The 16,080-nt window shown below is 37.2% G+C and overlaps 2 protein-coding genes across 9 annotated transcripts in view; both read left to right on the forward strand.

Moving 5' to 3' along the window:
- The first annotated feature begins 2,989 nt into the window (after positions 1-2,989).
- On the forward strand, positions 2,990-6,057 carry slc35g1 (solute carrier family 35 member G1). Of its 2 annotated transcripts, none has more exons than XM_041267984.1 (3): positions 2,990-3,504; positions 4,475-4,655; positions 5,089-6,056. In XM_041267984.1, exons 1-3 carry the CDS (start codon positions 3,231-3,233, stop codon positions 5,831-5,833), a joined length of 1,200 nt encoding a protein of 399 aa, XP_041123918.1. In that variant the 5' UTR covers positions 2,990-3,230; the 3' UTR covers positions 5,834-6,056. The 2 variants fall into 2 exon arrangements, with proteins under 2 accessions (XP_041123918.1, XP_041123919.1); XM_041267985.1 differs by lacking the exon at positions 2,990-3,504 and adding an exon at positions 3,516-3,667 and having other exon boundaries at positions 5,089-6,057.
- A 6,967-nt stretch (positions 6,058-13,024) lies between these two features.
- The window catches only part of LOC121325753 (1-phosphatidylinositol 4,5-bisphosphate phosphodiesterase epsilon-1-like), a 122,642-nt gene continuing 119,586 nt past the window's right edge, over positions 13,025-16,080 (forward strand). For 5 of the 7 annotated variants that reach the window (XM_041268685.1, XM_041268686.1, XM_041268688.1 and 2 more), the window contains exon 1: positions 13,026-13,136. The gene's annotated coding sequence lies outside the window, so the exon portion shown is untranslated. Of the gene's footprint in view, positions 13,137-16,080 lie in introns of all 7 variants that reach the window. The other 2 variants (XM_041268687.1, XM_041268690.1) reach the window with 2 other exon arrangements.

Below are 16,080 nucleotides of genomic sequence, written 5' to 3' on the forward strand. Positions count from 1 at the left end.
CTAATAGTCTCAGTGGCATGTTGGACCCCTAGGCACCATATTAAGTGGCTTGTTCACCTTGCAGGATGTGCAGGGGTGGAACCACGGGATGCTGGCCACGTGCAAAGAGCATCGTGTGCACTGAGTGCACTAAGCGATGTATGCACCGAGTTGTAATGCACCAAGTGCACCATGCCCTGTGCACTCTAATTACACCACCTTCCACCGAGTAGCGCGCACACCGAAGCGCTATGCACACCAAGCGCACTGAGCTCCGTGAGCACTGAGTGCACCGAACGGACTGAGCACCACGTACACCGAATGCACCAAGCACTGGGTACTGTAATCACTGGGGCGCTATGCACACCAAGAGCACTGAGCACTGAGCGCAGCAAGCACCGTGCGCACCGAGTGCAAAGACCACAGTGTGCACCGAAGCGATACGCGTCGAGCACAGTGTGTAATGAGTGCACTAGAGTAATGTACGCACCGAGGTTCTACGTGCACTGAGGGCACCGACCACTGTGTGCAACGAGTGCACTAAGCACCAAGCACACCGTGTGCACCGAGCACCGCATGCACCTAGCAATCCGTGCACCAAGACACCGAAGTACCATGAGCTGAGCGTGCACCGAGATACCGAAGCACCGCGGGGCAGCTGAAGCAGCGATGCCTACCCTAACCGTGTGTAGTCAAACACCTGGTCAGCGCATAACGTATACCAGGGGGAACACAGGCCGAAGCCACGGCAGGCAAATCTGTGGACAGAGTACAATAAACAATAACAGTGGGAACACACTGCTGCTGTTGTTCGATATTTTTCTTTTTTGAAGGCCCAACGCAGTGAGGTGGACGGGCCAAGGCAGCCAACGCGGTCTACTCTACTGCAAGGCTAGTAAAAATACAGCCCCGTAGAGGACAAGTCCTGCTGGGGTTTTTTGTTCTTAGCTGTAGCACAACACAGGCAAGCTGGAGTACGGGGTGTGCACTGCAGATGTGCCAGAAAGGAATTTTGCCAACAAATATATATTTTGTATATATTTAAACTACTAACAGCAGCCAGCAGAGTCACTCAGCAGCAGGGGTAAGGCGAAGCTTAGCCCCGGTGGAGGACGTGCTCTCACATGAGTAAAGGCTGAAAAAGACAACAACACTCAGTCCTTTAAATTAATACTGCACAGGCAGTCAGCTCATGTACCACAGATAGAAAGCAGCAGCCTGCAATGCAAGTGTGTGCAGGTTGCTGAGGAAAGATAGAAAGAAAAAGGCTGAATCAGGAGTCATTGATTCCGTGAAAGCGGCAAGCCAGCTTTCAGCCCTTAAGGCAAGGAAACTGCAGTATACTCAAGTTCTTTTTCCAAAAACTCTCAGATACCAAAATAGAGGGTCTTATCTTACTGTCTTGAGGGGCAAAAAGAGAAATGGCTTCTGTGGAATGACAGTTTTAACCTGTCACCAACTGACGCACGATGTAGAGGTGCAATGAGAAAGTGCGGAAAGAGGAGGTTATTTTGCTGCCGGTATGGCAATAGATTTTATTTCACACAGGAACTTTTGACAGGTAAGAACTGAACTATAAGCAATGAGCCTGGCAACAAAATAATACAAAAACAAAATGCAACGCTCCCTTGCATATACTCGGTAAGGTAGAACAGAATAAACATATATTCACTAGCTGGCAACTGCTAAAGTAATATAATTACCTAGTACCATACAGCTATCAGGCCATCAAGCTGAGGACAAGCTTACACCTTGCTTTTTCTCTCCCAAATGAAGCATAGAGCCTGTTATAGTCTTTCCAAACAAGCCCCTCTCAGATTATACCATTATGCAGCAAATACTAAAAATGCTTACAGAAATATTATAAAATCCTTAATATCAGTATCTGTAGCATATACAATAGTAATACACACTTACATTAACACAGTTCTCTTCAGGTACTACTGTGGTATTAAAAATTCACATTTTTACCACCTTTAATTCCCCTTTACATAGAACATTATTAGGCGCGTCTCCGCCTCTCCCAAAACAGGCGCATGAAGCGTGCAACCGCACCAGCCATGGAGCGTCATTTACCAACTCCCATAAGCATACCAAACTTTAATATACTGAGGTTTTCAATGTATTCGACAAGTATTCTAAAACCAGTACTTTTAAACCAAATAAGAAGCAATTTAATTTTTTCTTTAACAGTTTAAACAAAAATGTTTTTGTTTTTTTTCTTTTCGTAATAGAGACGCAACACATTCACTGGATATGTGCCGTCAAAGAGCAAAGGCGTCCCTCTCCGCCTTAACAGAATATAATAAATTATACATGCCAAATTAGTAATTTATTTATTTTCTATTCATTTTCAGGTACCCGACTCCCAACACACAACACTGACAAGTATTTGATATTCAGTTTATCAATGCATTATAAATTTAAAGTGATGAGTGCATTCACTTTAATAAGTCCATCAGATATGTTAGCAGTTCTTTGCGGGAGTTTTCACTCCGCCTTACATTACCCCTCAGTAGACAGGAACGAGGGTGTCATCACAGGAAGGGGCCTTTCGGCAGCTCTGAAATAGAGCTCAGAAAATAACTACCAATAGGCAGGCATATCCCATACGTAATGTTTTGGTGGTCGTCTTTGAATTGAAAGGGAACTCGTCTGTGTGATAGGGATATGTGTGGTAAGTTCATTTTTATTGCCACGACATTAGGTACTGGCCCAAATGCAATACCACACATGCCTACAGTAAGAGGGTTCCTATGTGAGACTGGGAGTAATTGGGGAGAGGAAAGCAAGCTTCTATCATACTCATAGTGGTGTGGCAATATAAATTCACATTCATCGAAGTGCAAATGTAAAATAAAAACGTTACAGTAAAAACCGGAAGAGACTTTTACTAATAGTAAGTGGTAAGACTACCTTTGAAATAATTGATTATGGCTCATCTATGGTACACTTTTTACTGTAATAAAAGCATAGGCTATAAAATTGTAGTTTTGTTGAGATTCGCTGTTTGTTTAACCAATTGCAGCACTGTTCAGATTTGCAGGAATCAGGAATTGGGTTCGCGTGATGCAACGTTCTAATTGGCTACCTGCTCTGACAAAGCCCTCTATTTACCCAAGCGGTGAAATGTAGTACAGGAGTTGACAATACCAAATCAAGGTTACTTACTTAACTAAACTCATTACTGTTTTTCACTGAAGAGTAAGCTGTAAGAGGAAACTAAGGCACGAAACTCTGCCAGCGCAAAAATGAACAACTTCACCGGGAGAAGTAGAAACGATGATGATAACGTTATTTCAGTTGATGTCGACAGAGACGAAATAGCGATGAACTGCCTAGAACAAGAGCATGAACGTGAAACTGAAAATATTAAACTGAAAAAGAACAGTAATAGTAATCACTTTACTAATGATGATGGAGCAGGAAACGCGGGTGTCAGAAAACAGTTGTCTGTTTTCATGTGCTGTGGACAGAATAAAGTTAAAGCTGATACAAAGAATGGCAAGCAAGCAATTTCGAAAGGTACTGTACAAAGACTTTCCAGTTCCACTTTTATATGTATCTTTTTTCATTAAATTAAATTACATTTATTTATTTACTTGTTGCTTTTTTGGGCACAAAGCCCTGACAGAAGATAGCTCACCTATGTATACAGTACCCGCTGTGCAGCTCAAGAAGCACACAGGTAGGTATGTTTCGCAATATTTATGTGATATAGTGTGTTGAACTAACTTCGTTTCACACGAGTCACTCAGTGCTCAGTGACACACAACATTCTGTTTAATCCTAGTGTTATTTCCTAATGCGATTATCGATTGGATACAAATTTAAAAAAACGACAGATTAAAGTAGTTTTATCATTAAACGTAGTTGTAGGTTTTAGGCTTTTGTGGTTTTCTTCAAGAAATACGCCATAACAGGAATTGTATTGTGAGGAAATGTATTGCCAGAGCAAAGCCAAATTGATTTTTTTTTTTTTTAAAACAGTTGGACAACCAGCAATTTAGCTTAACCGCAAGACAGCACATAGTGTGGTTAATGCCACGGGACAAAGTGTTATCTGGGTTGATATTACTGTGCATTAATTTTTGTTTGTTTGTTTGTTTGTTTGTTTTTTTATTTGTGCCCTTAATATAAAAGTTCACATACTGGTAGTTATTTTTAGTATAGTTCGTTCCATTGATAAAGTTTCTTAAAGGTGTATATTGATTGATTAAAACACATGCTTTTTTTTTTTTTTAATTTTATTTCGGTTGTACTGGAGAGGGAGTTCATGGCAGCGTCACAGCTGGAATAGACATAGTGGCTGAAATACCTTCTCACCAACAGGTGTAAAATTAATGCAACTGATAATAATAATTACAAAAACAAAAACAAAACATGATGCTGCCATTCAAAATTATGTGCCTCCAGTGCCTATATGCTGAAAAGCAGTGTATAGGAGGGATTTATTTATTTGTGATCTGCCAACTTGATTTCATCTTTCTTTCAGATTTGGAAAAGAAACCTGCCATTGCAGGAACTGGCCTGCTTTACGCCTTGTTGGCCTCATTTCTTTTCTCAGTTGTAGCCCTTTTAGCGAAGAAAATAGAGGGAGTCCATTCTGTGGAAATCAGTTTGATCCGATGTTTCTTCCAGATCCTGTTTGTACTTCCCGCCATTATTTATAATAAGTAAGTCTACAAGATGTTCTAAAACTATTAATTGCAGTGCACAGGTCTGAATAAGCACAAGGACGGGTACAGTTTAAAAATGGTGTGCTAATGAAAATATTCTTTCATATGGTAAATTAAAAAAAAAAAAAAAAAAATCACAATTGCATTGCTATTGGAATAGCTATTACAGCTGAAAAAGATGCACAAAAAAACCCAACAACAAATATATATTCAATAGTATTCTTTGTCATGAAGTGCTCAGCTTACCTTCTAGGTGCTCCATTGTGCCACTGTGTTAGTGATGGAAAGCTCTCATCAGTTAATAACTTTTGTTGATCCTAGCCATGGGATTGGGAGGACATCCATTAAGCAGCTTCCTTATGCCTTATGTAAATGCTATAGTTCTGCTTCCTATGGGGGAAAACAACTATTTATTTTTTATCTTCCATAGAACTGGATTTTTGGGACCAAGAGATCAGAGAATTTATCTCTTTCTGAGAGGGTTTCTCGGTGCCAATTCAATGATTCTGTTATTCTACTCCGTGCAGCAGATGCCTTTGGCCGATGCAACTGTCATTAGGTTCAGTAATCCAGTCTTTACTGCGATCTTGGCCTGGATTTTCCTCAAGGAAAAATGCACCATCTGGGACTTTGTCTTTACCATTTTCACACTGACAGGAGTTATACTAATTGCAAGACCCCCCTTCATCTTTGGGTCCCGCACAGAGGGGATTGAGGGAGAATACACAAACCACATGAAAGGAACCATTGCAGCATTTGCGGGCGCAGTAGGAGCTGCGTTCACTTTTGTTGTGCTCAGAAAAATGGGGAAAAGCGTGCACTACTATTTGTCTGTGTGGTACTATGCAGTCATTGGTTTCATAGAATGCTTCATTGCTCTGTTTGTCATTCAGGAGTGGAGCATACCACATTGTGGGGGGGACAGGTGGTTTTTAATATTGATAGGGCTGCTGGGAGTAGCAGGCCAGGCCTTTCTCACCAAAGCACTGCAGTTTGAAAAAGCAGGCCCAGTGGCTTTAATGAGAACTATGGATGTGGTGTTTGCCTTTATATTTCAGTTTTTTTTTCTTAATCACTCTCCAACCTGGTGGAGTTTTGGCGGGGCACTCTGTGTAATTAGCAGTACTAGTGGAATTGCACTGCGTAAATGGTATAACAATTCAAGACGTGGGTAAGCAAAACTACACTGACAGCCACAGCTATACTTTGACCATGTTCTCTACTATACAGTTATGCATACTATTAATAGGGACTTCACTTTTGCCATAATCTAAGACTTTCATAGATGAATAATCTGAATTAATGTGTTCAATTTTTTATTTCCAAATGATACATATTTAAGAGTTACTTGGTGTACTTACGTGCTTATAAAATATTAATATTAAAATATAGACGTCAGTAAAGTGAATTGTCTTTATAAAGTAAATATTATCTATCAATTAATAGAGTTTGTGAAATAATGTGGGAGCACAGAATATATATATATATATATATATATATATATATATATATATATATATATATATATATATATATATATATATATATATATATATATATATTCTGATAAATGTGACCTTTCTACTGCAGTTACAGTATATATTTTTAATGGTTTTAAATGGTATAGATTAATAACAATACAGCATAATTACATTTTAATTGCATCACAGTCTTTCTTGCAAGACCTTGTTATTCCTTTTACGGGTATATTAGATTGTTATATTATTTTATTCATTTTTTCATGCACTTATGCTGCATTTTATTGTTATCTTATTAGTTCAAAAAATAATGTATTAGTTTTGCATTGTATTACATTGGGATCTAGGTTTCGCATTGAATCTGCAGGGTGCTGTTTCTTAATAGTCATAATATATTAGTTAATGTTTCAAAATTGTGATCGCTCAGGGACAAATCGTTAGAAGCATTTTTGCCTTTTTGAATAGATTTGAGTAAATTAATGTGTGTTTTTTTTTTTAGTTTTTTTTTTAATGGGTATCATACAGCCTTTTCCATTCAGTAGTGAAGACCTCACTTCAAGAACCCCCTAATTTCCATCTTTTCTAAGTATGTGCAGTAAATGTCACATGTAGGGCCATAATTGAGGTGTACATAGCTACATTAAAACCACTTAAAAATGATTGTAGCTATTCTAAATAATTCCATAAACCTGGGTTTATTGTGCACTTCCTTTATGATATCACAACAATAGGATCAAGAAATATTGTTTGTAAGTCTTGCTCAGGTATTGTTGCACTTCCTTGGTCATTTCACCTGGATTGTAAAACTGTCCCCATTTGCAACTAGCAACAGATCTGAATCACAAGACCCTGCTAAAAGGCAGTGAAACAGTAAATGTAAGACCATCAAACTCAGAACTATCCTTATCCCAGTGTGGAGTCAGATAGCATGTTTTAAAATGAAAATACATGCTTGCACATTTGGGACCTAGGCCTATATACAGTACCGAACAAAAGTGCATGACAGGTAAGATTTCAAAATTATAATAATGAATGCAAATCTGCCTCCATCCCTCTGGATAAGCTACAGGAACAGATCTAGAATCTCCATGTTTAGAAGGGGGATTGTTCTAATCAGCTGTTTTAAACAGTTCTGAGTGCTGTTGCTCAGATATTGAATTGTATTAATTTAGCTGTATAATATGCACTACAAGATGTCAAAATATTTTTGTCCAAAATATAAAAAAATATCCATCCATCCATTTTTACAATGTTCATACTGTGTGTGCAATTTGGTCCCATAAGCACTGACGAGTAAAGTTTCAGTAACAATTTGTAGATATTTTTCTACTCAAAGTTTTGAAAGTCCTTGATACTGTATAAAACTATATATTTTGGAATTATCACGCTATGATATATTTTTTAAAATATTTATTATTACAAAAGGTTGCATTCATATTTTACAATATACTTTCATGTTAAAATAAATAATTATTCTCTCAATGGATTTCAACTTGTATAAAAATAAAGATAAACATTTCCTAAAAACAAAATATATCTTTTGTGTTGTTACTGTTAAAGAATGGTTGGGGAAAGTGTCTTTAAAATAAAATATAAAATTGCTCAACATGGAAACCTAACCCATATTCTCATGTGATCTGATTACACTGACTTCTATTTCCTATTTCTCAGTGTGTATATAACAGTCTTATTCTCTTTGTGTGACTGTTTTGTATGCACTTTGCTTTATTTTTAACAGAAATACAGGACACAATCAAATTGATAGTCAAGTATATTTTAGTGTTTTGTTCATCTTCTAGGTATCTTGTTTTCTATGTAAACACAAAACATTTTTCCATTTTAGTATTCTGGTTCCTGTAAGTGAGGACAGTTGTTATCTGACATCCAGACATTAGGACTGCAAAGATGAAACACATGCTGACCTGTAACTTCTCTTGTGGTCCAAATAGCCATTCAGAAAAAAAAAAAAACAATAGTGGACATTAAAGTGAACCCTGTATTCTTTGGTTATGTTCACATTTGAACCCTTTATTAGTCAGCTGAAGTATTATTACTCTTGATCTTTTTTGTTGAATGTTATTTTTGGTGATTTTTAAATTGGTATTTTTTAAAGAATATTAGTGCATTTAAATGTGCAACTTTGCTAACAGTAAATATTGATAGTACTAGAAACAAATGCATCAATTTGTTTTATCGTACATTAGAGATATTTTAAAATCAAAAACATTCTGTACATGACTAGACATTTTAGTAGCGATAAAGGAACTTCAGTTACTTAACATTGTGTGTTCTGCACATCTGGCCATCTTCAACCCAGCGAAAGACAAATAATGTTGCTATGGGAAACCGTGTAGTCTCCGATGCTTCCTATAAAAAAGTATATGTGATGCTGACGGAACAACGGTATGCCTGATCAAAAACACTGGTGTAATTTGTTTAATCAAGAATACAAATATCTGGTCCCTAAAACTGTATCCGTGGCAATTATAATTGTGAAGCAACTTAATGACTTGTACCTGTGATGCACCTTTTAAAGAGCAAACAAATCTGAAAAACCACAGGTTCATCATTGCTATAAAAAGCACATTACTGGTCCCCATGGAAGGAAATATTCTACATTATTGAGAGTGCCATGTAATTATTGTCTTAAGTACTAATAATGTAAGCAAATGATCTTTTCTTTCAGAAACCTTATAAAATACATCTAAGTATTCTTAACTAGTCTGTTTCACGATTCTTTGTTTAAAAATATGTCAACGTGTCGATACCTGAAGAAGTATTAAGCAGGAATATGACATAAGATCCATAAAAACACTGGAACCGGTTTGACAGCTGCACGCCTGAGGTTTGGGAACACAGTGTCATAGATAAAACTAAAGGGAGCTGGGCGAACTAGTGGAGCAACAACGCAAGGTTTAAGACAAAAAACACCTGCTATATATAGCACATACCTTTGGGGGTAAATGGTCTGTTTCTCTAATGAATAATACATTTTAGACACACTGACATACTCTGCATAAATCAAAGCTGCATCTCTCCCTGTTGTAAATAATTGTACTCATTTTCTTGATGGGCAATACAGTAGATCTGATAGAACGCTGATACTCGGCACTTGGGTTGGCAGTTGAGTCTGTATCCCAGACTAAAAAAAAAAAAAATTGCATCCAAAAAGTGTTCATTTCGACCCCAAACTTCCCTGATGGAATTAGAGCTGTTTTTTTTTTTTTTTATTCAGTTGCAATAAGCGTTTTGGCTGGGCCACTTTTCCAGGAACATGAAGAGCAGTGGCAGTGGCAGCTGAGTGGATGAATGGCCTATGGAGAAGAGCAGCTAAAGTTCCTATTCTGGAAACTCTCCAGCAAAAGTCTCCATAGATTAAAACACAAGCTGTACTGTCCAGTTCAAAACATCTTTTCACAGCTAGGCATTCATTTGACTGGTTCTCAATAGCCAAGTTAGAGGAAAAAAACAAAAAACAAAAACAAAACACATTGTACTCCAAATACAACTAAATTATAAACTACTGGTCATTTTGCTCCCTATTGCTTTTGAGAACCAGACTAACAAAAACAAAAGAAGTCAATGGTTTGGCCTGTCAACGTGTGTTTTTGTTGACTACAAAAGTGTTTATCTATAGAGTTGGGTCATGTGATTATCTGGTGATGACATTTTAGAGAAGCTGGACTTTTCAGCCAGTAAACCGCACATCTATGCAGCTGGGTGTCTCAGAGTGTGAATCCGACTTCTAGAAAAAGCTTAGGAGAATGGGTTTCCAGGATTATTTCTGCAACGCCAGGTCTCTACTGCATTCAACTATAGAATATGGATTTAAAAAAAAAAAAAATATATTCATATTGTCATATTGGTTTAACCTTTCAATGTATATGTGTTCTGCCGTATTCATTTCTGTTATTGCCATAAAAACGTTCAAAAGCACTGATGAGATTCCCCCCCCATGCAAAACCCACAAATAGTAATATTGAAAAGATTGTCCCTCATTTGAAACTGAATTAACAGCCTGCGGTCAACATGAAATCTCTAATAAAATACTAACCCAGATAGTCTGGAGAGACTTCAAAGTCCTCACTGCTAGGAGGGATCTAATGAGCTAATAAAATCAGGCCTAAGAATTTACAATTATTACACAGACTTCAATAGTATTAAACAGTAAATAGTATTATTATATGAACCTAGTCTAGTACAAATATGAGGACCTTATATGTGTGCTGCATATTATTATATATCAAAGTAAGACAAAAAATACCTCTTTGGATGTTTGATATGATTCACAGCTTCAGAAGAGTTTAATCACATTCACATCTTCAGAAGAACTTAAATCACATTAAGCTGGCTGCTATGACTTGGCAGTGGAGAATTAATCTGCATCTCTGTTATTCCCATTCATCTTTCCAGATGTAGCTTAACCCCAAATGAATAACACCAGCAGTTAAAGCTGCAGTGTACTTCAATCATGTTTAAATTTACAGTCAAATACTATTACATGGTGTCTGTGCAATATATAATTCAACAGTTTAGCATTCTGTTTGTTATATTTTTTTTAACAGAAGATTGTTTTAGCTGTTGCAGACATACACTTCCTACCCATTAAAGCAAATCATTATTACAATGTCCCTATTAATGACATCTTCGTTAAAGCACAGGAACAAGCCAATAACAATTTCAGAAAAAGAACTAGACCCCATGTTTCCAATGGAGGCTTTTTAAGAACAACCTTCTTAAATATGCAAAATAAAAATAGGAATACAGGCCAGACACTACACTATTAAGCTATAGTGACAGGGCTATACATTGTGACACACACAAGCATGTTATAAAACACTTAAGTTGTAGTTCAATCATATTTTTGTGATGTTTGGTACCAAAAGCAACTTTAGTTTCAATGCGGTTTCACTTCTATTACACCACCTAAACTGAAACCATATTTCTAAAGAATACTTGTTTTGGTTTCTAATAAACAAAAAATAAACACACTTCATTTTTGTATGTTTTAAAGAATGTGTACTTGTACATACTTGCGAAATGTTTACAGCTGTATCTCAAATGTATTTTCATGTAATTCAGACTATTTTTAAAGCATTTCTGTCAGGCATGTATTAACTCTTACAATCCACCAGAGGGCGAAAGTGACCAGTGTATGCAACAGACGTTGGAAAGTCCCATTTCTTTTCTATTCATTTTCAACTTTCATTTAATCCATCAATGAGAGAGAGAGAGAGAGAGAGAGAGAGAGAGAGAGATGGCATACAAGTTGCCTCCTGGAGGACAAGGGAACTAAAGAATGATGACAAACCACAGCCCGGCCAATGACAGGGATCAGGTATTGGTTGTCTCTGCTCTGGGATTGGTGGACACTCCTTGTCATTATCTTTTCATTATTGTTTGTTATAAGTCCATAATTAATTGCAAAACTACTTTTTTTTCAGAAATATTCCATATATTCCACCTGCCTCTTTTTTCTTTATATAAACACTATGTATAGAAAATAATTGTATTTGTGGCATGGGTAGCTAAACCACCTGGCCCTGTTGTAAGTGCACCTTCGTGAAGTTAGTACTATACCCGGTTTAAATAAATGCTGCCTTTCCCCTCACTTCCCAGCAGGGGTCACTGCAGGACTTGGCAACAGTTGATTTTCAAACTGTTTTTGATTGAATGAAAATAGAAATTCGAGTGGCGGGTTTTTTTCGTGTGTCCACCCAGCTGTGGTAACTTCATACAGTATCGTGATTTAATTAAAAAGTAATATCTGCATGTTAAGACTGGTCCAATTTTGCTATGCAATGCACGTTGATAATTAATACCGCATATATTAAAGTAGATAGAGCATTGCTTATTGTGTATTAAGGTTAGTTCCAGTGAGAAGCGCTAACACATCCAATTATTACTTTAGTAAAGGTTCAAAACATTTTCATATCTTCATTTAGATTAATAATTTTAACAAACATCTCTAAAGGTGCAACACTATACTCTTCCGAGTTGCTGTCTTAGCTTTCAAACTCCCACCTGCGCTGGGTGGCCAGTAGGTCATATTCACAAAACTTTAAGGGCTGTTTTAAATGCACTTAATAATTCAATCACGTTTCCACTTGGTGAAACCCTTCAGCTGCTTTAGAGACAATTTAATGACTTTTGGATCAAAGGGGAAGATAATAATATTTTCTTTCAAAGTGGTTTCTTAGTCATGCATTTTTGGAAAAAATAAAAAGATAAATAAAACAAAAGTAAAAGAAATGCGTTCAGCAAAAAATGTGCCAGTAAAACGCTCAGTTTGTATCCACGCCCCACCTTGTTTAACTTGCGCACAATTATATTGTTTAGGTGGTTTATCGTTTTTTTTTTTTTTTAAATAACAGTACAAATGTGATTTTGCAGACCTCTGTGAAGTTATGTGCATGTTTTGCCTTGCATGCGAGCGACCCTTTCTTGCTTCAGCTGATTTACATTTTCCATGTGGAGGAATTAATATTTTTTTTTTTTTTCATTCGGAGACATTAGTAACTAAAGTCTTTCTTTCTACAAGACTGAGGTTGCTGTGTTGCACTTCTGAGGGAAGCCGTTGAATTGGGGCATTGTTTGCCTAGATAGCAGAACTTTTTCATTTTGAAAACGGGAGAAGGGTGTAAAAAGGCACCTTGTATGTTGCTGCTGATAGACCATCGAGGCTAGCTGAATATCACGAAGAAATTGGATCCATCAGTATTCAATGTATTGCTGCATTCAATCTCTTGGAAACACAGTTAGCTCAGACATTCCTATGCCGTGACACGGCACACAGCAAACGCCACTTCCCCAGTTTATCTGGGTAAGCTGTATTGTACACAGCTGTAGCTGGAACTCCCGCTTAACTTTCTCTCACAGTAGCAATATGACCGTGGACCTCGCTCCACTCTGCAGCATGCAAGTGCGAAATAGCTGGTGCTGGAGTCAGTGAGAACACGTTCTGTATCTGCCACCAAACATTGTTAGTTCAACACACATGGTAAGTGAGATTTCACATTTAAACGAATAAACCCATTTTTATAATTTTGGCATAGAATATTTCATTTTCATATTATTATTATTTTTTTGTTTATTTGCCGGCAGTAATGTGACGCACTGGACTGCAAAATGGCAACACACGTAACAGGGGTGGGGTAGACAAATTTGTGCTTAAGCGGTTGCAAGAAGTTCTGTTATTTACATTTTTAGTGTTTTTAATGTTTCAGGTAATTTTAGATTGTTTTAAAGTACCCTTTGAACAGCGTTTTTAAGATCCAGTCGTGAGCTTGTGTAAACACAAAGGTGAACTCTTTTTCGCGCTAAACATGTATTGATGATGTACAGAACATGCAGTAGCGGACTTATTCTAGCATCAGCTAAAACTGCATTTGGGGTAACAGGGCAAAGTGCAATTTCAGAATCTCTGCAGGTTTCTGATTCGGTGGCTGTTAGAAGCGGCAACTGGCCCCCGGGAGTTTGTGTTTGTGTTGGCATATAAACAAACTATGTGGTATTGTATCCAAAGGTTTATAAACAGGAAGTGGAGGTGGCCAACAGACTCACACATATTCCCACAGTGCAGTTTACTCTTAATTGTCATTTGTCATGTGTCAGGTCTTCCTTACTGGAACAATGGTGTTCTCACACTCTGTGAAATGTGCTATTGCTTTATAGCTTTCCCAGAGAGAGGATAGGTTGCTAACCTCAAACCTCCCTCTTCAGTTATCAACTCTGGGTCATTATTGATTATTGCACTACAGGGGCACAGATACTTTCTCAGGATTGCTTTCAGTGCAAATACACGTAGTGTTCATGCAAGGTGCACAGTGTTGGCAAGCATGGTAGGATCTCCCCACTCAGACGAATTTCCGCTTGCGTTAAGTTCGGACCAACAAACTCATTTCACTAAACAGTAAAGTGTTATAGCTGTAGATTGCTTATATTCTTGAAGTGAATGGCAATACACGGTTGTATATTTTAAACAACAACCTGCCTGGGATTCATAGTTTAAAGGTCAGGCACATCATGCAATTGATTTAAAGCCTTTTAAAAGCATTGGGAACCAAATTCTTAATAAACTCTAGTATCTGTATTGGATCATCAGTTGTTCTCCTGCAATGACCTCAAACAGCAACACTAACAGTTAAAAGCAGTGTGTTTACTTCTTACACTTTTTAATAATAACATTGTATCATTGTATGAGGACACATTTATACAGTCTTGTAACAAGGAAGCCCAGGATCATCTTGAGTAGTGCGATTCAGAGGCGCTTTCCCAGGTAGTGTTCCTACTGTATAGGTTTCTGTTTGGTGAATAGGAGAATCCTTTGCAAGTTTAGGGCATTAGGTTCTGAAAAAATCAAAATGTGTGACTATTCCATTAGCACGTAGTGAATTGAGGAATTCGGTAGGTACCAGTTGACAAACTAGACTGTGAATCATGCGGAGTTCTGTAGGTAGAGGTATTGTTCTTGGTTTTAGATTAGAAACCATACCGTTGTTATGCAAGTTTACTCAATCTAATAGTAAGTATTATTCATGACGAATTTTATTTATCCATAAGTGCGGTTGACAGGTAACATACCCAGGAGAACATGCAAGGTAATCTGTAGAAACTGTCTTTTGGCAGAAACATACAAATAGTTTTGGCCATTGTTGATTACAACTAAAACACTGATTTATATATATTATGTATATATATATATATATATTAACGAATATGTCACTCCGGATAAGTTTTTTCTTCTTTACCCAGTGATTCCGGATTCAAAAGAAGAAACTGGGATGGAGGCCTTCCCAAAAATATAACCTACCAAGAAGGGTGGTCCTGTTGTGAAGGTTCAGTAGAAGGTGTTTTTTTTGGTATAGTAAGTTAAATGGATGAGGATAATATTTTCTGTATTAGGTTTATGTATTTAAACTATGCTAAAAAGAACTGGTTGTACATGTTTTATTTTTTAAATAATAACAATAATAATAATAATAATAGAAACTAAGGTTTACTTAGATTGCATTTGGGGAAGGTCTAAAAGGACAGGCTTTCAGACACTAACCTATGTTTTTATTATGGTCTAAAACACGTTTTGTGATAAGAATCTATTAGATCACACCAAAATACATATTTGCTTCTACCCAAATGGCACTGAATATTTCCTGAACGGTGCACTTTCCACCCTGGTAAAAAGTGAAGACAAACCCTCAGTCAGTTTAAACCGGTTACAACTTTATCACTTGCTTTATTGTCATTATCGTTCCCCATGAGATCTTTTGATTTGGTAATGCCTTTTTGTGGTATGAGCATACAACATAGGAACCCATTTCCAGCTTGCACACTCTTAAAATACATATATACAGAACAGAAATGTCTCTCTAAATTTCATTGATATTTGGAACATTTTGATCACCCTACCCAGCATCCCTCCATTTTGCTGACTCATTGCTGTTTGTAAGTGGGTGATTTTGCAGGGTTTTTTTTTGGTCTTAGAAGTTAAATGTTTGTTTGTTTAAGATTGATGAGGGGTCCATGAAGCTGAAGTTTGATGACATCTGCTAACAATTAGAGACCGTAGCTGAGCAAGCATATTTTCTATTTGGTTACAGCTGGTGAGTGTTTATTTATTTATTTAACCCTTAATGGTATTACTGTTTTAGACATGTGTATGTGATTCCATAACAGCTTCAGTCAGACTTTCTAATAAATTATAGATGTCAGGAAAAACACATGTCATTTAGGTAACACTGTTTACCAGAGTATTCCAGTCCTAGTGCTCAGTAAGTTCCTCGGGTAGCTTGTATGTGCTCACACAGAGGCCTATCTGCACCTGATGGTGCTGCATACAGTACACTACCACCAATCATGGAACCAGAATTGCTTCTGACAATTGTGTGAGGTAGGGTGTTTTTTTTAAAGCTGATACAGTATCATGCATGCTTCCAAAAACCCCG

The sequence above is a fragment of the Polyodon spathula genome, chromosome 13, assembly GCF_017654505.1.
Source record: "Polyodon spathula isolate WHYD16114869_AA chromosome 13, ASM1765450v1, whole genome shotgun sequence".
Taxonomy (NCBI): Eukaryota; Metazoa; Chordata; class Actinopteri; order Acipenseriformes; family Polyodontidae; genus Polyodon; species Polyodon spathula.